Source organism: Rhinatrema bivittatum, chromosome 10, assembly GCF_901001135.1.
Source record: "Rhinatrema bivittatum chromosome 10, aRhiBiv1.1, whole genome shotgun sequence".
Lineage (NCBI taxonomy): Eukaryota > Metazoa > Chordata > Amphibia > Gymnophiona > Rhinatrematidae > Rhinatrema > Rhinatrema bivittatum.
Window position 1 is genome coordinate 87,195,663 of NC_042624.1, and position 24,441 is coordinate 87,220,103.

The 24,441-nt window shown below is 40.9% G+C and overlaps 1 protein-coding gene across 5 annotated transcripts in view; it reads left to right on the forward strand.

The window, feature by feature from the left end:
- Positions 1-24,441, forward strand: part of TTLL7 (tubulin tyrosine ligase like 7) — a 291,830-nt gene that overhangs the window by 148,432 nt on the left and 118,957 nt on the right. For all 5 annotated transcript variants that reach the window (XM_029618375.1, XM_029618378.1, XM_029618377.1 and 2 more), the window contains exons 12-15: positions 3,120-3,267; positions 3,354-3,427; positions 8,388-8,523; positions 18,015-18,101. In XM_029618375.1, the coding sequence (XP_029474235.1) occupies positions 3,120-3,267; positions 3,354-3,427; positions 8,388-8,523; positions 18,015-18,101 (445 nt within the window). The remainder of the gene's footprint in view (positions 1-3,119; positions 3,268-3,353; positions 3,428-8,387; positions 8,524-18,014; positions 18,102-24,441) is intronic.

Genomic DNA, 24,441 nt, shown 5'->3' on the forward strand with positions numbered 1-24,441 from the left:
ATCTGAACACCAGTGATCATCAGACGGTGTGGTTTAATATAGCAGCTAAGATGGAGAGGATTCACAAGAAGATCAAAGTCATGGATTTCAGAAGTACAGACTTTGTTAAAATGGGGACATACTTGAGGAGAAGCTAGAAGGTTGGAGGCGATGGGAGAAGTGGAACAGTGGGCTGTATTAAAAGGAGCTATAACAAAAGCAACAAATCTTTATGTAAGAAAAGTAAGAAAAGTAAGAGGAAAAAAAACCAGTATGGTTCTCTAAAGAGATGGCTGAAAAAACCAAAAATATCAGTATTCAAAAGTACAAAGGAATGCAAAAAGAGGTTCACAGGGAAGAATATCTGGTGAAGCTGAAAGAGACGAAAAAAGAAATCCAGATGGCAAAACCTTGAGTGGAAGAAAGGATCATCAAAGTAAACTGAGATGACAAAACATTTTTCAGATATATCAGAGAAAGGAAGAAGGCTAGAGGTGGTATTGAAAGGAGACTAGGTTTATGGTGTGGAGAAAGATAAGGAAAAAGCAGAAACATTAAACAAATGCTTCATTTCAGTGTTCACTAAAGAAGACCTTGGGGAAGGACCAAAGCTAGTAGATAAGAGCATGGATAAGTAAATACCACTCCTTTACGGAAGAGAGGGTATGGGAGGTACTAACACAACTGGAAGTGGACAAGGCCATGAAGCTAGATGAAATACATCCCAGGATACTGAAGGAGCTCAAAGAGGTGCTGGTGGTTCTGATGAAAGACCTGTTCATTAGATCCTTGGAAATGTGCCACAGGATTGGAGAAGGGCAGTGGTGGTCCCGCTTCTCAAAAGTGATAGCAAGCAGGAGCCTGGAAACTACAGGCCAGTTAGCCTTACCTCGGTGGTGAGAAAACTAATGGAGATGTTTATGAAGGAAAGGACAATGTTTCTATCTGCGATGCAGTGGGTTGCATGATCCGAGACAACATGGTTTTACCAGAGGAAGATCTTATCTGACAAATTTGATTGACTTTTTTTATTGATTGATTAGAAAATTAGATCAAGGAAGGGCACTAGATATTGTTTATCTGGATTTCAGCAGCTTTTGATAATGGCCCACATAGGATGCTTATGAACAATTTGAAAAGCATTGGAATGGATCCCAAGGTGGTGCAGTGGATCAGAAATTGGTTGACTGTCAGACAACAGAGAATGGTCATAAATGGAGCCTACTCTGAGGGGTTAAAGTAATAAGTGGAGTTCCTCAGGAATTGGTTCTGGGACTGGTTCTGTTCAGTATCTTTGTGAGTGATACTGCGAAAGGGTTAGAAGGAAAAGTTTTCTTTTTGTGGATGATACTAAAATCTGCAATAGAGTGGATACACTTGAAGGAGTAGAGAGAATGAGAGGTGATCTAAGAAAACTTGAGGAATGATTAAAATTTGGCAATTGGGATTTAATTCCAAGAAGTGTAGAGCCATGCATTTGTAGTATAGTAATCTAAAGGAGCTGTATACACTGGGGGGCAATAGTCTGATGTGCACAGACTGAGAGTGAGACTTTGGGGTGAATAGTGTCTGATGACTTGAAGGTGGCAAAGCAATGTGACAAGGCAGTCTCTAAGGCCAGAGGGATGCTGGGCTGTATAGAGAAAGGAATAACCAGTAGAGAAAGGAGGTAATAATGACCCTGTACAGGTCATTGGTGAGACCTCATCTGAAGCATTGTATTCAGTTCTGGAAACTGTATCTCAAAAAGGATAAAGACAGGATGGAAGCAATCCAGAGAAAGGCAAACAAAATGGTATGGGTCTTCAGTAAAAGAGTTATGAGATGATATTGAGAAACCCATGTATACACTGGAGGAGAGGAGGGACAGGGTTGATATGATATAGACCTTCAAGGCTTTACTAATAATTCACAGGCATCAAATCCTTTTTGATGGTGTAGAGCAAGAGGCTCCAAGGGGGTTGAGTCAGAACCAGTGGGGTTGAGTCAGCTCCAAGGGATTGAGTCAGGACCAGTGGGGTTGAGTCAGCTCCAAGGGGGTTGAGTCAGGACCAGTGTCAGGAAGGATTTCTTTGTAGAAAGGGTGTTGAATGCATGCAATTCCCTTCCGAGGAGGTAGTGAGGACAAAGAAAATAAAGGAATTCAAAAGGACATGGGATAATCACAGAGGATTTCTAGTGGGTAAATGATGAAGAAACGTATAACTTTTGTTGACTAGGATAACTTGCACAGAGCAACAATTATCCTAAAATATAAAAAAAAAAGAAAAGAAAAGATTTGCTGGGCAGATTGAATGGACCACTTGGTCTTTTTCTTCCAACAAGTACTATGTTACTGTGTTATTGGGGACACTATGTAATGGCTATTGGTAAAGCATGAAGATTAAATCTCCCGCAAAAGAAGACTAAAATTACCTGTGGAAGGAATGGAGCCAATGTTCAAAAGACATAAGTACATAACTTTAATAGTTAGGAAACTATACTTTTGAAATGAAAAATGTTCATGGGCTTAACACTTAAATTTAGGCTTTTTAAACCACAAGGTTCCTAAATTAAGTTCTAAAAAGTAGGTAGGGATGGGGGCGAGGTCAGAGAATGCTGCCTCAGCACTGACAGCCTAAATAAGGTGCCTTATTTTAGGTCAACCTAATAGCTGTAATAAGTTTAGGGACCTCAAATTAAGGCACCTAAAGTTATATTTGGGCATCTATCGTCAACCATTTGATGTCCCTTAAATGGCTGAATACAGGCGCCTTAATACAGCTCCTAATTATATTTTCTTAAATCTGGCATAGTAAATCATGCTTAATATGAGTAACATTCTCTGAGAAACAACTTCTACAATGTAGAACTGTACAATATAATGACATCCCTTTTCTTTTCTTTTTTTGTTATGTATGCTTTCACCTTTTTTTCTGCTTATCACACATTTTCCCCCCTTTTGACCAGTTTCCTAAATCCACTGACTTCTGTTTTATGCATTTGGGACTTTTTTGTAATTTTGCATTGTTGTAAGTAAAATTCTAAACTTTAAGATAAATACTTCCTTTACTAACAGATTATTCTGCTTTCATTTACTGATAAATAATTTGATCTTCCCATTAATTTATAGTAACATTGAAATACTGTTTGTGTTTTAGGGCAAGCGACAGAAAGAAGAACTTGGCTAAGCAAAAGGCCGAGGCTCAAAAAAGACTCTATGGTCATGGCTCAATGAAAAGATTGTCACCATGTTCCACAGACTGGGAGAAAAAACGCCTCATACTGGAAAGGAGGAAAGAGGAACTGGTATAAAGGACTCTTACAAAGCTCTTTCTTCCCTGGCTCTACATTTTCTTTGCCTGTTTTTAATCTCCTAATTTATTGATTTTTAGAAAGAAAGACTGGTGCAAGTGCGTAAACAGATATCCAGGGATGAGTATGAAGTCTTTCACATGGGGAACTACAGGTAATGAAATGTGCCCTTGGTGTGACAATAAATAAACTAGTTCTGAGATGAGTAATTGAATAAATACGTAAAGTGCAAGAGGTGTTAATGCTTAGGTGGGTCAGCCGAGTACTGACTCCAGCCGAGTACTGACTCCAGCCTTCTTTCTTAAAGATTCCAGCTTTATTTGTAATAGGAAACAGCATTCACAAATTGTTATCTGCTTTCCTTCAGCAGTACAACTCACACAGCATTTACTTCAGGTCAGAGATGTTTCAGGAGCTGCCTTCTCTTGGAGACACAGGACCTATCTAATCCCAGCTGGGCCCAGACACTTATTTCTGCACCCAGGGGACCCGCCCACAGAGCTACTTGTCTCTCTGTGGCCCCGCACAGGTTAAGGAAGGTTTTCAGAGACTCTTCTTCAAAGCTTCCCAACTCCTTTCTGGAAGGAAGCTTTTCCTTATTTGGTTGGAAGGTATTAATGCTTCAGTTTTGCACTTTTATATGGTGCGATGTTGTAGTAGTCTCCGCTCTCTGGTCTTCTGGACTGGAGCGGCACAAACCTGCATTAGCTTGGCCTCAAGCGCCTGCAGTGGGTATCCTGAAGAAACAGCCTTTAGTCTTTTTAGTACCCCGTTCCTTCTTTCAGCAGCATAATGCTGCTGGGGAATTTCAACCTCCCTCTCCTCCCACAAAATCCACTTTGGTGCAGACTTCAGCTACCTGTTTTTTTCCTTCTTTTTTTTTTTTAATCATATGAAAGAGCTTTGTACTAATCCCCCCAGCTGGGGCCTCCCTCCTCTAAAAGTATTATGAATTATCCATGAGTTCAGGGTTGTCTTGGGACTCTTCTCTTTCTTCAATCTTCATAGTTCTGGCTCCAATAGTTCTGCTGCCTCCCCTCTCAAGAAGGGTTCTCCTACCCATGTTTGAGAAGAAGTCCCACCTCCTTCGAGCAGCACGTCTTCCCAATCCTCTCCCTGCTGCATCTCTAGGAACCAGGGCCTTTGGGCTTGATCCCTCCCATCTCCCTGCCTCCCTACCTCAGTGCCGGGGAACCTGGGAGTTGTAGTACTGAAGGACTGTTCCTGATTCCTAGGTTTCCTCTGTCTCTGCCTAGCTCTTTGCCTTTGCCCCTGTAGCAGAACAGGGACAGCAGGAGCTTCACCAAAAATATATAAGATTGGTTTAAAGTTTGCTTTACATGGAAATTGTACAATAGAGTTAGGAATGGTGCATGCATGTTTTTACACAAAACAATTTTGGTGACCAATGAGTAAAACGTCATGGTACTATGATAACCATATCAGTCTATAACTGTATAGTATGAGGTTTCCCAGAATTTCATATGCACAGTTTTATGAATGAGTTTTTGGGCTGGTTTTACAGGTTTGATTTTTTGATCCCAGTGCTTGTTGACATATATTCTGAATATTTATTTTATTTATTTAAAAAGATTTATCATTCAACATTCCAAAGATCATGGCAAGTTACAATAATAAAAATATTCATCATAGCAAAATACATAAACAACTTGAACTGAAATACAAAGGACATAAACACCGTTAAATTGGCCTGCTCGATAATTCTACAAACGCTATTTTAAACGTCCACAGGCATTTAAAGGACTCTACAGAGAATACCGAACAAGCCCCCTTATTTATTTAATTATTTGGAGTTATTTCCTGCCTTTTCAAATAAGGAATTCACCCAAGGCAGGGGTATGGACACTGAACTTTAAAAAAAGTTATTTTTGTATTGCGATGTTATATAGTACAGGTTAAAACAAGGTTTGTATAAGAGTACACTAGATTTCTTTCTATTAAACAGCCCTATGGCAAGATGAAAATGTTATGATGTACAGAATGCATGCTTAAAACACAATTGCCACAGGATGAATCACACAGAGTTCTTGCAGTGTAGGTGAAATCCATTGGGCTGAGCATGTGTTAGGGTGCAAACAGCTGCCTGCCGCAGGAGCTTAATTAGAGACACTGGTATTGTAGTGCGCTGAAAACAAACAGTTGCTAAAACACAGACCCCTGCATTGTGTGCACTCAGATGAGCAGAATGGATGGACCCAGGCAGTCAAATGAAGGGATTGTCTTAGGCTCTCATTTCTGACCAGGACAAATAGAATAGCTATGAAAGTAGAATTTTCTTATCCACCTGGATGTTTTTATTCTGTTGGTTTCAGTGTGAGGAGTGCCTGTGCTTTTGATGGCTAAGAGGCAGGGCCGGAGGAACCACTAGGCGAGCTAGGCCTGTGCCTAGGGTGCCGAGACTTAGGGGGCGCCGCGGCAGGCAGCAGAATTTTGAAAGGGCAAAAAGTGCCCTTTCAAAATTCTGCCAGCCTCCGACTCGCCTAGGTGGAGACCAAGTGCCGAGACTTAGGGGGTGCCACGGCAGGCAGCCAGCTCCCAACTCGCCCCGCCTCCCCCCGAGTACCACCCTCCCGACACCTCCCTAGTGGTCCAGCGGAGGTCCCGGGAGCGATCTGCCGCTCCCGGGGCCTCAGCTGCCACTATGCAAAATGGCGCTGGTGGCCTTCAGCCCCTACCATGTGACGGGGCTACCGGTGCCATTGGTTGACCCCTGTCACATGGTAGGGGCTGAAGGCCATCAGCGCCATTTTGCTTAGTTGCAGCCGAGGCCCCAGGAGCGGCAGATCGCTCCCGGGACCTCCGCTGGACCACTAGGGGGGTGTCGGGAGGGTGGCACTTGGGGGGAGGCGGGGCGAGTCGGGAGCTGGCTGCCTTCCGCGACGCCCCCTAAGTTTTGGCGCCGATCTTCTTTCTGTGAGTGTGTGTGAATGTGAGAAAGGAATCTGCCAGTTTAAAAAAAATGAAATATGATAAACTTTTGAAAAGATGGATGAAAAATAAAATTACTTAATTTTAAGCATCTCTCTTCTGGAAAATAAAATTTAACTAAAAGTGGGTAGAGACAAATACTAAAGCAAAAAAAATTAAAGTATTTAAAACGTTCATCTCAGCAAAATCACAAATTTAAAACTGATGCCAGGTGGGTTTTTTTTTTTTTTTGAAGCATAATTTAAGCATGAAGACTAGAATAGAATCTGAAATGGTTTTGCTTTTTTTTTTTTTTTTTTAAGCCTTTAGAAAATGTATATTTTTAAATGACTAAGACTGGAATCTTCCCATTTAAAAGGGAAGCCGACTAAGGATGTCTTTCTTTTCCATATCTCCCACATGAATAATCATACGACTGATAGTTTGAAGAAAGACACTTGCTTTATTGACTGAAAGCGTAAAACAAGAGAAGCTGTACGGTGTGGGTGGCTGTCCCTTGGGAGGACAGAACCTGATGGAAGGGTGTCATTTCACCTTTTGATAGGAATGTGGTTTTCTTATTTAACGGTTGGGAGCATCACTTTCACTTTTAGTAAAAGTGAAAAATGCTGCAAGTCTGAAAGCAAGGTGCTTCTGTGAGAGTGTGATGTGTATGTGAGACAGGAAGGGTGCTTCTGTATGTGTGTGGTGTATATGTGAATCAGGGAGGGTGCTTCTGTGCGTCAATGTGTGTGTGCGAGAGAGATGGAGTATGTTTTTGGCTGGCTTGTGGCTGTGAGAGAGGGCATGTGTGTGATTGAGCCTGTTTGTAAGTGAGATAGAACATGTGTGTGATTGAGAGATTGTGTGTAAGTGAAATAGAGCATGTGTGTGATTGAAAGCCTGGGTGTAAGTAAGAGAGAGCGAGAGCATTGTGTGATTGAGAGAGACTGGCCAGAGAGGTGACATGTGTATGTGTGAGAGAGGCTGATCAGGGAGATGACTGGTGTGTGTGTGTGTGTGTGTGTGTGTGAGAGAGAGAGAGAGAAGAGACTGGTTGTGGTCCCTAAGGAAGAGGTCTGTGAGGACAGCTTCAGCAGCTACTGCTGCTTTTGGTATGGCCTGCAAGGGAAAGAAGTAGGAGAACTGCTGGAGAGGGTAAGTAAAGGTGGCTTTTTAAGTTCATTTTTCTTGATTGACTATCATTTTAATTATTGGGTAGTATGTGATGTGTCTGCTGTTTGAAATATTTTATTGGTGTTTGGTAAAGCTTTCAAAATTTGCATGAGTTTTTAATTATTGGATATTCTATTCATTAGCTGTTTTGAAATTATTTTATTTGTATGATTTTATAATTATGATAAATGATTTATATATCTTTATTTTATTGATTTGTTTCACGAGGAATGGTGACATTTTTGTTTTTCCATTGTTACACTGTATAGAGTCTGGCGAGATGCGTTTTACAGTTCAGTTTTTGTCTGAACATTTCTATTTATACTTTATGTGGCTTTATTCTGTATTTGGTGAGGGTCTGTGTTTTGCATGCAAAGACTGAGATGAAGCATTCTTAGCATGTGGTTTCTCTGTAGGGATCTGTAGTGGCTTGGCCTGTTCTGTTTTTCTGATAGGAGGTGTATTGATATTTTAGATTCTGTTGTAATATTTTTGGTATTCTTTTTCATAGGTAGGGTTGTTATTCTTTGAGTGTTGGCAGATAGTATTGTGTTGATATGGGAGGACCATGTCGAAATATATCACAATAGATATGATGCCATATGAATTCCAAGATGCAAAGTTTTATTGTTGGCATCACAACTGTACATGAAATTATCACAACAACTTGTATATTAATTTTACCTCAGAATGTCATTTTTCATGTAAAATATGTTATAAATGCATAATTTAAAATTGTGTATGAGGAGGTGGGGGGAGGGGGCGCCAGGCTGTAAGGTTTGCCTAGGGTGCCTAATACCCTTGCACCGGCCCTGCTAAGAGATCCTTACTTATGGAAGATTTCTCCATTTATGCCTCAGATTTTATGCATGTGACAAATAGGAGGCTAATAAATTATGGCAATAATAAACATAATATATAGCAAAAGCACTTAGGGAAACATAGCTTGTTATACAGTTTATTTTACTGTTCTTTTTTTTATCACATCTGTCTTTTTTTTTTTTTTACAGGCGAATTTACCCTCCTGATGATAAACAGTTACTTGAAAAATATGAAAGTTTGTTAATGGCTGCTTTCCAGACGTTCCTTTCAGGGAGAGCAGTATCATTGCAGCGAGAGCTGAATAATCCACTGAAAAGAATGAAGGTGCTATTCTCGTGCATGCATTAAAATAGGCAAGAAAAAGAGATTTGTTATCAGAATGATTCTTAAGCACTACGTGCACAGTATCTTACAGTCATGGACTGGTTTCTAAAAGTGGTGTTCCCTGCTTTTTTACATTCCAAGAATTATTCAGCAAGAAAGTCACAAATTCAAAAGCAAAGAGAAATTTACCAACCTTGGTTGACAATTTGGATGAAATCAGCTAGTGGGTGACATCATCCGGCATTGCCGACATGGAGCCAGCTCTCTCAGAGCTTGAAAAAACCTAGAAGGTTATTCTGAGCATGTGCAGGAGGTCCTGCACAGCCACTGCCTCTGTCTTTTTTTAAATCAAAACTAGTGTACAGACACGAACCCATTGCTCTCACAGTTTTTCAATAGTTTTTAGATAGTGTCAGTATTTTTTGTGATTTTGTTTCACTTTTTTCATTACTGCTTCAATTAAAAAAAAAAGTGAAAACATTTCTCAGTTTTTAGATACATGAATGAAATGGAAGACCCTGAGTTAAGTACTCATAGTTCAGCCACCATTGGAGTACTTTGGATATCCAGTGTGTAACGAAAATCAGATGTGACAATGTTTGCATCATCTGATCCCACTGCAACTTCAGACCCCACTGAAGATGATATATTCTTAGCCAGGCAAAGGGTGTGGCCTATACTGTCATCTCCAGGTGTCCTAAAAGAGCTATTAATGAGTATGCTGTGGAAACTTTCTTTTCGTATGAGTGGTTAGGTTTAAAGTTATCCAGATATGTATACCCGGATAACTTTAATCTTAACCGGCTACATTCAAAATATAGCAGTTACATACTAAAAAACTTTCCCTTCCGGGCCAGCAGACCTGATTCTTCACCTCCTCGCCCGCAAAATCAGTAAGAATGATATTGGGCATAGCACCCAAATCCACCCCTACCCAGTACCCCAAAATAATTTAAATAAGTTAAGGGGCCATAGTTTCCTCGCCTTCCTGCCCCCTCCAATTTTGAAAATGACATGCAGGTTCCAGGTGCGCTTCTACTCCCCCACCCTCCTCACCCACTCGCAAGCTCTATCTCCAACCCTCCGACCCCACCTGAAAACCCCCAAGGCTACTGGGGGAATAGTACGCTCATACCGATCCTGGCTGCATGCAGCAAAACATTGACAGCAACACTTATAGTGTATGCTATCAGCTTTGCTCTCTAAATAACGCTGCGCACTGCTGAGAGTGACCGCACTTCCAGTGGCCTTAGGAGTTTTAGGGGGGGTGTTTCTTCTGAAACCTTGCACATATGGGTGGCCCTGAATCCAACCACTAGGTGGTAGTGCTGCATAATGACTGGGACTTTCTGCCAGCCCTGGCCAGCCTGGGGAGTGGTAAACGTGACCCAGGAATTGAACCCAAGTCCTCTGCATAGTAATATGCAGCACTGTTTAAACAGTTTTTAAACCACTGCATTAATCGTAAGATTCAGCAGGCTTTCATTGTTGATTAATTGCTGCTGAATCCAGTGGCTGATTGGCCTTACATGATTGTTAATGCTTAAGTGTTATGTATATCCAAAATAAGAACTTTTTTAAATTAGTAAAATTATTCGTAAAATTGTACCAAATTAGTTGTCTACAAATGTGAGGTACATATTTATTTACATACCTTACTTGCTATGAACATGGAAAGTAGCCCTACTAAATCCCCAGTGACAATCCAACAGGTAATTTTGCATGGGTAAAATATAGTGAGGCCAATATTCAGAGGGCATCTGACTGCCAAAGTTAGCCGGATAAACGTATCCAGCTAACTTTGCCAGTGGCACTGCTGAATATACTCAGCTAACTTAAAATTAGCTAGAAAAATGTATCTGGCTAACTTTAGGATGACTGAATAGCTGTCCTAGACATATCCAGCTAACTAAGGGGGTCATTTTCTGTCGCTTATCGCATGCGATAGCTTGCTGGGGGCGGAGTTGGGGTGGCGAGGGGAGGAGTCAGGGCGGCGAGGAGGCGGACGCTGCGATGTCTTCGCTGGCGACGATAAGGTAAGCACCGTTATCGTCGCCAGTAACGCGCCCAAGAGCACCACCTTTCACAGTGGTGCTATTGGATGCGAAAGCCGGCAGTGAAAACACTGCGGTGGGGGCGAAGGCTGCCGGTTTTCGCAGGCCCGCCCCCCCGTTTTCGCTGGATTCACCATTCTGCGTTAGAATGGTGAATCCAGGCCTAAGCTGGATAATGCTGAATGTCAGTATTTATCTGGCTATGTTAGCCAGACAAGTGGCACTGTCTTGGATCACTATCACCCACACCTCTCATTTAGCTAACTTTTTAGTTGGATAAAAAGTTAGCCACATAAGTGGCAGCCGCTGACCGCAGTGGAATTTTTAAATCCTGCCATTTGTCTAGCCAAATCCCAACTTAAGCTGGAGATACGGCTCTGAATATGGATCCCAGTGTATATCACTAAATATAAGAAATAGGGCCCCTCATACACAAAATAGTATTATTTAACCCAAATAAAGGTACAGTGACAAAGGGAATATGAGAGAACACATTTTAAACAGTGGGTTTGGACCCACCCATGGATACTGAAAAGCTTCCGAGTGGCATTGTAACTCAGCTAGGAAAACCAAAATTACAAAACAGTACAATATGACAGGAATTTGGAAATGACATCAAACATACCACATAACATTTCCTGCAATTCGGCATGAACAGAATACCACATTTTGATATAGATTTTGAAATAATTGTACTTTGATTAGTTGTCAATCTGAAATGGAAAAGTTTGGAAACCAATGATGAAAGATAGTATAATGGTGCCTTCAAAAAATTGTGGTGCAAGCATACAGTATTGTACTCTATTTTGGGATCTGCACTATACTGTAGAAAGACTGCTGTGATTATATTCTGATACTGATCTTTGGAAACTGTAGTTTGACTAATGATACATTTTTCTGATACTACAGTTATAATGCCTAGAGAAAAACACATAATTGACATCACAGATCTTTAAAATGAAAAGCTCCAAGAAATTAATACCAAAGATATACCTGGCTGAATAGTGTTGAGTTACTGCAGCTTATACTTTGGCTATTACAACATATTTCAGAGTCTTGAGTTATTCTACATTGGCCCTTTACTTCATAGTTCCCCCTCAGTGTAGTGTAATGGTCTGAAAGTGTACTCTTTACCATGTACATGTATTAATTGGTATTGTAAAATGGATGAGGGGCAAGTGGGTGGTGAAATTAATTTTTGCTAAAATCCTAAGAAAATATGGTATACGATGGGATCTGTTTTCAAAGGCATTTAGTTAAATAAAAACTTAGGGCCTGATTTATTAAGGTTTTTCTCCCATTTTTTTGTCTATGGGAAAAATGTGTAGTAAATGAGGCCCTTTAGTCAACTAAATCAAAGTTTTTGAAAACAGTGACAGATTTGGGATTGTGTTGCACCTAAGCACTGTTGGTGCAGTCGCCCCCCTCCCCTTCCTGGAAAAGTGACAAAATAGCTGAAGGTCTAAGGCAATATCTTCTTTGATCATCTGCTCCAGGCTCATCTCCTTCCCTCAAGTCCCTGAGGGACAGGAGGATTGGGGCTGGATTAGGGAGCAGGGTGGCTTATTTTTGCTCCCTGTGTGCTCTGGTGTCACCCCTCACCTCCTGTTCCCTGCACAGGATAGGAGAGGAGGGGCATGGCTGGAATCGAGGAAAGCAGTTTTTCTTTGCTCTGCTCTTTCCAGCCTCCTCCCTCCCCTCCTGTTCTCTGCCCTGGGAGGGGTGGAGCTGGAGCATGAAGCAGGAGACTTCTCTGCTGAGTGAGATTAAGCACAGTTGGTAGGTAGCAAAGCCCGAGATCACCTGATGCCCCCCCCCCCAAATATTTTCTACCCCAGTCATAGGCCTAGTGTGCTTTTGGCAAATCCAAGCCTATTTGAAAATTGACCAGGACTGAGGAGATAAAAATATCCATCTAGATTCTCTATAGTGGCTTAATTAGCTGGTAAGCAATGGGCAAGCTCAGAAGCATGGTTAGAGCAGAGGGAAGACCTAACCAGTCGGTGGTAGCTTTCAGCATTATCTGGCTAAAAAGCTTCCCTAAATCTAACTAGCTAAGACTATCTTTACTCAGCCGTCTATATTTAGCCATCTATCTTAGAAACCACTGCACACTATGCATTATGTTTGTATTATGGTTTATTTAATAAACAATTTAAACATTAACTGTCTATCTTTACCCAGCTAACTGTACTTAGCTGTTTATCTTTAATTAAAGGGCTTTTAGCCATTTCGCTGACTATCTTTACTTAAACTGTAATTAGCTGGTTATCTTTAAAATTCAATTTTGTATTAAATTTTCAGTAAATACAACACAGCTAAATAGTTAGCTGGCAAAAGATAGCCATCTAATTACAGTTATCTAGCTGAAGATAGCCAGTTGATTATAGTTAACTGGCTAATTTTAGGTGGGCAATCCAGTTTCACAAATAGCAGTCTTAAATCCTTCCTTCCCCCTCCCCCCCCCATTAGCAAATTTCCCTCCCCACGCGCTAGTTTCGCTCTAATAGTGCATACTGCTACTGTTCCTAGTTATGGTATGTTATATTATCCAAGTTGTTCACTCCCTTGTTCATTGTAAGACATATGTTGTCATTGTTTACTACCTGTTATAATGTAAACCGGAGTGATAAGTAATTCTGTTACCTGAACTTCGGTATAAAAAAAGTTATAAATAAATAAATAAATAATAAATAAATCTAGCCAGTCGAATTTTGACCAGCTAGATCTAGGTGAATTTTCAGCTGAAAACCTAGCCAATTAGGTTCAGCAGAAAATTCTCTAAAGACAATTGGCTATAATTAACTGGATATTTTACCTGCTCAGCAAGCTTTTGAAATGACACCCAAAGCCTTTTCCTCTTACCATTAAAATGCACGTCAGAATAGTCAGAAATGTCTTAGCCTTCATATGCATTGATATAGGTGTGCTGTGCTGTTTGCAAGGTATATGGCTGACAGCTGCAAGAAGTAAAAATATCTTTTGTAACAAGCTATTTTCCTCCATATTGTGTGTCACGGTGTTCACAGTTGTCTCCAAACCCCTGGCAGGACCCTATTAGGATAACATACAGGGATTTTAAGTATTCTAACAGGGCCTAGTAGCAAGAATCAATGTAGAAAAAGCAAACTGATTTTGGTGTGCTTTTTTATCGTAAGAAAGTACAGAAGTAAATAACTTATTCAACCGTTCTTTTAAGTTATTTTAGCATCCAGAGCAGTATAGCTGTCTAGTTGACTGCATATTTTGAAATGCTGTTTTAAGGAGGGGGAGACATTAAACAATAATGTACAATACTAAAAGGAATGGAGGAAAATGGAATTTATTTTTAAAGCTAAGGAATTCAGAATTATTCTAAATAGAATTGAAAAAGTTTTTTTTTTTTGTTTTTTAAGTAATGAAAAACTCTTGGAGGGGTCACCAAAAGGTCTATAAATGTTTCTAAATAAATAAATATATTGAATGTGTGCAAAAATGTTAGGATTCTGTTCTAGAATTCCAAAAAGATCCACAATATAATAGTTGGAAATTTCCAAATGTATTATTATACGAGGCTTCAAAAGGTAGTATTGTGTGTAAAGGAGTACGTTCCCTGACAAAGGCCGTGTTTTGCTGGAGGGGCTGCATCAGGATGGACAATGAAGATACCTTAAATCTACAAGGAACATATATACCATGTATCAGGACAGAAAGGCATGGCAACTACAAAACATTATTGTTATAATAATCAATATATATATCAGTCAAGTGATATACATATCATTTGGAAATGTGAATACGACAAGAAGACTTCATTTACAGTACAGGTAAAGTTTGAATGTTATATAGAAAAACAAACTCTGGCAACAAATTGCACCAAATAACTGTAGCTTATCAGGTTCTAAGTCACATGATGGAGAAGAACCAATAGGAACAAAGGGAAATCAACCAATTAAAAGAATATCCAGGGAGGATAAAAGGCAGCAGAGAATATGAGAGGAGAGAAGCCCAATCTCCCAGTTTAAACTACCTGGTGTTAGCAAACCGAGTGTGTAGATCCACTTCTGTTCACATCAAATCAAATGTCTTGAAAAATTCCCTTCCCTGCTAAGTTGAGGAACTGCTTCAATTGCAAAGCAACACAGATCAGTTAGTGCATGTGAATACTCCAACTAGTGAGATACTAAAGGTGCTTCCAAATGGGAAGACTGGAGACAGAAGAGATATTCGAAAATCCTAGTTTTCAAATTGTGAGTGGGTTTCCTGATGTAAAGAAAAGAACATGGGCATGTAATGACATAGACTACCCCCACTGAAAGAAAAGTCAAGGAGTGCCTTAAAAATTATTGTTTGCCAGTGATGGGATATATAAATGTTGTCAGAAAACAAGAGCATACACAAGCAGTAAAGTAGCCACAGGGAGAGTGATCTGGGTGAGATGTAATGTGTGGCAAATCGGACCCTAATTCATGAGACTAGAGGGTCATGAAGATTTTTGTTCTGGTGAAATGCTAAACAGGGGGCTTCTCAAATATATTGTTGAGGGCCAGAATTGCCCAATGTCTTCTGATACTGCATACATAGTTAATCCTCACCAAACATGGAAGCATACAGGTTATTCGATCTGTGGTTAAAAAAAAGCAAGTCACAATAAACAGTGCACATTTGAATGCCCTCTTAATCACTCTAGTAGGATTACCCCTTTCAGAAAACCAGAGTATTAGCTGCTGTACTTATTTAATAAAATTAGTGCGAGATGAACAGGGGCACTGTAGTCTGAAAAACTGTCCCATGGGAATGTTATCCCAAAGAGATTGTGGATGGTGACGGGAATAGTGCAATGGTGTATAATGATTATGTGTGACGGTTTACTCTCTGGGTGACTGTTTACACCAATTGTAGATTGAAATTCTTGGAGGGTACCAGACATATGGAGTTGGACCCAGCAGATGACATATTCATGTATTAATAAATACCTATGCTGAGACATATGCTTTCTATGCATCCCAGAGGTTCTAGTTTTTTCAATGTTTTTATTTATTTATTTATTTAAAAAATTTATAGCATAACTTATCATCAATTCTAAGTTGGTAGCAAACCATATGTCCATAAAAAACACTTAAAACAATCATTAAGCAATAAAACAAATGAAACAAAAAATATAACAAAGCACCACAACATCATTCAATAATTCAGTAACCAGCTAGCCATACTTCAACAATATTTAAAAAACAGCAGTCTAATTCAGCTGCTCAAAGGCCTGTGTAAATAAATTTGCTTTCAATAGCTTCCGAAACCTGGAAATGGATGATTCTGATTTTAATTCATTGGACAGAGAATTCCATAAACAAGGGCCAGACACGCAGAATAGTCTGTCTCTAGATTCAACAAGGTGAATCTGCCTAATAAGATGGTACCTCCAATAAATTGCAAAATGAGGACCTCAGAACATGCACTGTCTGGTAGATCTTTAAAACAGCATTAAAACATTTCAGTGCACACATAGCCTTAAATTCACTCATCATAAGCTTGAACTTCACTTTCCATCAAATGGGTAACCAGTGTAGCTTAAACAAAATGGAAGAAGTGTGATCACAGATCTTGGAACCAGATATAAATTGTGCTGCAACATTTTGTACAATCTGTAAGGTTCTGAGAAGTGGCGTATGGCAAACCAAGACATAAGGCATTGCAATTATATCAGTAATTTAGGATGGAAAGTAACAACCATAGAGGATAACTTTCAAACAGCTGCGTGCACGTGCACATAAACGCATGTATATGTGTGTACGAAAATCGACTATATTTTATAACTTGCGTGTATACGATATACGCAGGTTATAAAATGCGCACAAATGTACCATTCAACATGCTTGTGCATGTAAATAATAATACGCGAATACATATTGGGGCAGATTTTAAAAGCCCTGCTCGCACCGAGCCTATTTTGCATAGGCTCAGCGATGCGCTCAAGCCCCGGGACGTGCGTAAGTCCCGGGGCTTTGAAAAAGGGGCGGGAAGGGGCGGGGGTGTGGGCGGGGTGTCGGTCCGGAGGCGGTCCGGGGTGGCACCAAGGCCTCTGGTACAGCGGCCGTGCTGGGGGATCACGCAAGTTACGTCTGCCACAGGCAGGCATAAATAGCAAAATAAAGCGGGAGTATTTAGGTAGGGCTGGGGGGATGGTTAGATAGGGGAAGGGAGGGGAAGGTGGGGGGGAGCGGAGGGAACGGGGAAAGCCATCAGGGCTCCCCTAGGGCTCGGCGCGCGCAAGGTGCACAAGTGTGCACCCCCTTGCGCGTGCCGACCCCGGATTTTATAACATGCGCGCGGCTGCGCGTGCATGTTATAAAATCGGGCGTAGATTTGTGCGCACAAATCTATGCCCACGCGTAGCTATTAAAATCTGACCCATTGTACTTATCCGGATAAGTTCTGATTTATCCAGCTAAGCAGTAACACTGATTTAGTCTCAAAACACTATCTATCCTGCTAAGTCAGATAGCCGTATAAATCTTAACATTGCTACTTATCCAGATAAGTAGTTCTATTTGAGACTTATTTGTCTATCATACTTTTCTGGATAAGTAGCACTTTCCAGATTTATGCGACTATCTGATTAGTCGGGTATGTAGCAATTTTAAGACTTATCTGGCTAAGTAGCTGCTTAGCTGCTACTTAACAAGATAAGTCAGAAATTGTCTGAATAAGTGCCTTTACTTAGCCATACAAATCAAAATTTATCTGGATAAGTGCCGCTTTCAAGATTTATCTGGCTAAATAGCAGCAAAGCCCCTACTTAGCCAGATAAATCATAATTTATCTGGATAAGTAGCGCGCAACTGCTATATGCACATATTTTTATGTGTAAGATAAAGTATATGCATGGACATTTTACTTGCGTAACTTACACGCATTTACCCCATGTAAATTTGGTTTTACGTTGTGTAAATCAGGAGATTTTATAACATGCGCGCGGGAACAAAATGATCTGTTTTACCTATTCGTCTACCAGTTCACCCTGTCCATCTCCAGGTCATTGAGGCCCTCCTGGATCTTCAGCCTCAGCTTCCCCCATTTCACCCAGATGTCTTACCCAGTTAGTATTTCACTTTTAAGATGTTTACGATCACTTAGAGCAGACATAAATATTCCCGAGTAAGCGGCTAAATCTGCATGAGTAAATTGATTATAAAATAGCAACTTAACATGCATAAATGTTGGCCCCGGAATGCCCCTGGTACGCCCTTTTTTCCATGCACAAATTTACTAGTGGACTCTTACTTATGTGTGTATTTTGAGGTTTATAAAATAGAATATACGCAAGTATATGCTATTTATGTGCGTACAGCATATGCTGATCTTTACGCGTGCAACTTTTGAAAATTCACCCTTAAGTTTGAATACCCAACCACATGATATCTCTGGAAAACAAAAAACCATGTAAAATCATTTTTACAGGAGGAAGACATTTTAGACCTTCTTGAACAATGTGAACTGGATGATGAAAAACTGATGGGGAAGCCTACCAGGCAGCGAGAAGCAAAGGTAATATAGAGTCTATTTCAAAGGTTTATGCTCTGGAGAGGCAGTGTGTCACAGCTGTAATAAAAAAGAAAAACATGTAGGCCCAAAGTTTCAGTTTTCAGAGAATGTATTGTCCTGATTTTACACTATTCAAGATCTGAGAACCTATTTACTTTCAAAACTGGGCTATAAGAAGTATGTATGAGCTCTGGTCTCAGAACCTTTCCACTGAAATTAATAGTGTGATTTAGTTAGCTGTCTTGCTGAGGGCTGAAGGAGCAATTAAACTGAATTGTTTCTGTGTCCAAATAAGTTGGTCACACAACCTCTATATGTATGCATAAGAATATTTTGCTCTATTCATCTCTTCTGTGTATATAAAGGGGATAATAGTTTTTGTGTTTCCTTCTTCAGGTCTTCATGTGCAAAATCATGACTAAGGTAGTGTGTTGTCTTCCCCTGGGATGTTGATTAGGATTATTAATGAACTTTGTTTTAGAGTACAGGCTGATCTAGGTCTGGTTGCATCTCATTGAATATATACATGCACTTGTACTACTTATTTTCCCTGAGAAAAAGCAGGGCTGCACTATCTATGCATGAAATATAAAAAAAACAGGATCATCTTATCCTGAAAACCCTTGAGCCATTTGGTAACTCATCTCACATCACTACAGTACCTTGTTTTCTGTTTGCGTTGTGTGCCATACTATCTAGGCAGGGCCAATGTGGTCTAGCACAGCGACCTGCGTGATGCAGCAAACCATTTTTCCTGCTCTCCACCATGGATCTCCCCCCACTGCTGCATTTCCTTTTTATGCTGGCCCATCATCTGCTTCTGCCTCACCTTGTTCCCTCTACCTGCTGCCATCCTGCACCTGCTGGGTATTAATGTTATCTTTGTGTGGCACTGGCAGCAGCAGTATCACACCCTAACAGGCAGGGACTGTGAGCTACAGTGCACTCCCCATCCCCGGTGGTAGTTGCACTTCCTCCTGCAGGGGCTGCCTTTTTAAAATAAAAACAGTGCAGGAGCAGGAGGAGGCAGGGTTGCCATGGGAACTGTGTGAAGGCATGGAGGGTGGTAGTGAGTAATGCTGCCTCCATGAGTAGTTGGCAGCAAGTCCCAGAGCCTCTGCACTGTATTGGAGAGGAAAGGAGATGTAGGGTGGCAGTGGAGGCCTGGGGGAAGGGTGGAATAGTGACAAATGTTGATACTGCCGAAGATGGCAAAATTCCTTGTGACAGCCCTCCTTACAGGATGGGCTGCTGATAACAAACGTGCTATGGATTCTCTTGTCCTGCTAAGATAAGGAATAAGTGAATTACTTTGTATAAAATTATTTATCTTTTATATTGTGTTCGTAGTAATTCTGAAATAACCAACACTAACAGACGTTAGAACTATTTTGTAGGATTACTTGAAAACAGCAATTGCTTAAAGAGATAAACACTTAGGAGACTAACGGATTATGCAAACGAAAAGGGGATATATGCATATTTGTCAGGATTTGGTTTGCTAAATCATTTAACTCTTGAGATTTTGTTTTTGCCTGGCTCACTTTGCTCCACACCCAAGTTTCTAACCCAGTGGGAACTTGCCCCAATAGGGGTGTGCATTCGTTTCCTACGTATTTGTAATCCGCAATGTATAGGGCCTTATTCGTTGTATTCGTGGGGAAGCGAAACGTATCGCGATTCCCCACGAATACAACGAATCTTCGCCGAATTATTCGACCGTCTAAAGGAGCCAATTTAAACAAACCCCCCACCCTCCTGACCCCCCCAAGATTTACCAAAACTCCCTGGTGATCCAGCAGGGGATTCAGGAGCCATCTCCTGCACTCACACCCTTGGCTGCCGGTATTCAAAATGGCGCCGATAGCCTTTGACCTACTATATCACAGGGGCTACCGGTGCCATTGGTCAGCCCCGTCACATGGTAGGAGCCCCTGTCACATGGTAGGAGCCCCTGTCACATGGTAGGAGCAATGGATGGCTGGCGCTGGCGCCGGCCATCCATTGCTCCTACCATGTGACAGGGGCTGACCAATGGCACCGATAGCCCCTGTGACATAGAAGGTCAAAGGCAATCGGCGCCATTTTGAATACCGGCAGCCGAGGATGTGAGTGCAGGAGATGGATCCCGGACCCCCCGCTGGACCACCAGGGAGTTTTGGCAAGTCTTGGGGGGTCAGGAGGGTGGGGGGGGGGTTGTACTTAATTCTTATTCATTTCCCGGCTAAAATTGAATTAACGCATGTACGTATCGGGGGTCCCCCTTGCTGAATGCAACGTATCTGCCCCCCGACGAATACGAATCCCGAATACAACGTATGGCGTCCCTCTGCACATCCCTATGCCCCAATCCCATGCACTTCTGACAGTGAGGCGTGGTGAGAGGGAGAAGGCACTATGGGCCTTCATTTGCAAAACCCAGAGGCCTTCTTTTTCCTCTGTAACCTAGCCATCATGTTGGCAGTTCTTAGTTCTAAGAATTAAGAATGTATTTGACAAAATATAAAAAATATAAAAATTTGACAAAATATAAAATATATAAAAATTAAAAATAAATAAATAAATAAATAAAATGTTTGTTATACTTAAAGAATTCAGTTTTCAAAATCCCACCTAGCAGGTAAAACAACCGGCTAATTCCACCCAACAGGTTTTCAGGGAATCCTAACCGGCTAGGTTTTCTGCAGAAAATGTTCTTAAACCCAGCTGTTCAAAAGTTGACCAGCCTGATTTAGGACTGTATGACTGGGGTAACCTCCTAAACTAAGCTGCTTAGCTGTTACAGTTAGCCAGCTTAAGTACCGTTAATTGGGTGCCGTGTAGCCAGCTAAGTAAAGATAAATGTAGCCAGTTAGATTTAGACCAGCTATTTGTGCAAGTGGAGTTGACCAGCTAAATTAAGGGCTAAAAGTCCACTCTAAGCAGCTAAATTGCAAACTCCTCCCTGGGAGCACCTCCATAGCCATCTCCTTTTCTGGCTGCCCTGTGAATATAGAAAAATAAATTTAGCCAAACAGAAGGCAAAGACTTTGAAAGTTAGTGGTTTAATCACCTAACCTCCAAAGTTAGCTGGGTAAACCTTTTGAAGATTGACCCCAAAACGTCCAGGTTTCCTGATTTTAAACATTTCCTTTTACACTTCCAAAGCATGCTGAGTTCTAAATTTAGTGCTTGTACCAGTTTGCAAGGGTTTGTGCATTTGATAAATCTGGGCCAATGAATAATAAGCAGAAATGTTGTAACTGAATTAATATTGTATGATTAGCATGTCAGATGTAAAGAGAACACAATATTTTGCCCAGTAATGTTGGTTTATTATAACAGCAGAGATATGACCTTCTCTCTAACTATAGAATACAAACTGAGCTGGCTTTCTTGCCAGTGAATAAATACTAAAACATGTTCTGAAAATGCAATTAGGTTGATTTAAACCCCTAGAGGGCAGATTAAGTTTTCACACTTGTTTGAATTTACTGTTAACTCTTTTTAGGCTGTGTTTATTGAAATTTTAACAAGTAACACACATTTTTATTTACAAGTTATGACATCCTTTAACAGCAAATTTTAGAACTGCATTGTCAAATATTTTCCTATGTGGTTAACGATATACACAAGTTTGTCATCAATTCTAATTTGAGTCTGTATATTGAGGAATCACTGTTCTCTGAGGAGGAGCAGTTCACCCATCACACAATGGGATGATATCACCCTGGCAATGTTGAACCGGACAGCTTCTGTCAGAGCTTTTTAGGAAGTTCTTCAGTTCCTCTGGGCATGCGCAGTAGTTGTTGCCTGTCTGCAGCATGCCCCAATTTAGGAGTTGTTTTTTTTTAGCAGTTACCATCAGATGAGGTTTTTTTTTCCCCTTTAGAGCTACCTGCTGTAAAGATTAGCAAGTTTGCTCCATTTTTTGCCTCTTTCATGCTTGCCTTAGTGTAGCTTGCTTATTTTCCGAAGGAAAAGAACTTATGCGATCATCCTGCCTGTGTGTGTGTGTGTGTTTCTGTCTCCCACTATTAACCTTCCCATTCAGGATACGGGACGTTGATCACGTGTTCTTTTTTTTTTTTCTGGATCCCATATTGCATGAAGAGGAGGGCACACTTGTCATCCATTCTGCATCTGATTGACATCAAATTTTTATGATGTGTAAGAGGGTCCACAGGGTTCACAACAGGTATATTTTTGGAGAGATCCACATATTTCTTGAAGACAGCCATGCAGTTGTCGTCCCATAATAACTATTTGCTTTTACATCTGTTCAGCATCTGATGTACACCAAATTTGTACTGTCAGAAAATCATAATAGGAATATTTTTGCACAGGTTCACATATTCCATGAATGCACACACACAATTACGCCGCATAATAACTTCTGCAGTTACGCCACCTAATAGCATTTTTGTTTTCTATTCAGTCTATACCAAATTTTTAAGATATGTCAGAGAGAACATGAGATTTCTGGCTGCAGTATTTTTTTTTTGGATCCACAAAGTTCACGAATGTGTGCGTGCAATAACCTTTTCATCTTGCATTTGATGTATACCAAATTTTACGTACATGTCAGGGGATCCATGAAAATCATGTAGGGGTATTGTTTGGGAGATCCACTTATTTCGCAAATGTGCACACATAATTATGCCACCAAAATATTTTTGCAATTTAATGTTTTTGTTTTCTGACTGATTCATACCAGCTTTACAGGACATGTCAAGGGGGCTTGAGGATTCTGAAAGAGGTATTTTTCCTTGATACACATATTCCACAAACATACCTGTGCAATTGTCGCACCCTAGCTTTTTTCTGGGTTTCACAACCTATCTGTTGTATCTGTGAACCCTTGGGCTGAGGGAGGATTGGCTTTACTTGCAGGGAGGAGCCTTCAGTTTCCCATAACCAGCAGGCAGATCCAGCAAGGCAGAGACCTATCAGGACCTTCACATATACCAGCTCTCATTCCTCCTTTTGTTGAGCCTTTGGGTGGCTTAGGTGAGATCTCTGCTGATGGCAGGAGAGGTCTGTAGTAAGCTGAATTGTAGGTAGGTGGCAATCAGAACTATCCAGAGTCCAGATGATGGTCAGGGGCAGGCATCAGTTAATTGTATTCGAGGTCCAGGCTGAAGTCAAATCAGGTATCCATCCGAGGAGAGGAGTAGAGTGACGGATATGCAGGTCGGGTAGGAGAGGACAAGAACAGGTGAGGATGAAAGGAGAAACTAAACTGGAGACAGCTGGACGAGGACCGAAGACAGTCTGGATGAAAACTGAAGACAAGGCTGGAATGAAGACTGAAGACAAGGCTAGAGACACTGGGAAGCAACACGCACTACTTAGCAGGTAGTTGGTCCTGTTGCTGAGGCAAGTAGCTTCCACAGAACTATTGTTATATAGGGCTGTGTAGCCAACACCATTTTCTAGGAGCTGCGGGGACTTTCCTGCCGTGGTTGCTTTATATCTCTGGAGGTGGTGTGCATGTGCACCTAGGGAGAGGCATGTTGCGTGCGTCAGCAGTATCCCAATGGCGGCATCCTGCCACGTGGTTGAGTGGCGATATTCGCTACATTGGGGAGAGACCGGGGTGGCCAGCCAGGATAGATAAGTGCAGTGGTTCGCGGGGGCAGCCCATGGACCAACACTACCCGTAATAAATTTTCAGGTCATGTTAGAGAGTCTCCAAAGATCATGAAATGGGTATTTTATTTTGGTTATCAATGTATTTTATGAATATACATGGGCAGTTATTCCAGCTAATAACTTTAGTTTTGTATTTGATCCACACCAAATTTTCAGGACATGCCAGGGGGTTTAGGCCAGAAATAGGTAAGCTATGACCCATAGGTCACTTACAACCCAGTCTCTGAGAGGGGTCCCTCCTTCAGCCCCTGGAGAAGGCATGAGCTATTAATGTGGTTCTCTGGAAATATTTGCCCACCCCCTGATCTAGGTGGATCATGAGGATCATGAGAGAGGTTTTTCTTTGTACTCTATCAGTATGCAATTGCGGTTTTGGCAGTTATAATACTTAATAACTTTTTGGTTTTGCATCTCATCCCCACCAAATTTTCAGAAGATGTCATAAAGTTCATAAAGATCATGACAGGGTTTTTTTTTCAGTCAATGTATGTTTGATGAATATGTGCACACAATTATGCCCCTAATAATGTTTTGATTTTGCATCCAATCCATATCAAATTTTTAAGATATATTGGGGGATAACAGGGCATGAAGATGGTACCTGAATGTCATCCGCTTTAAAATGTCATGAAAATTGGAATATAAATAATAATATGCATATTCCATGAATATGCATGTGCAGTTATGCCACCTAATGTAATGCCACCTA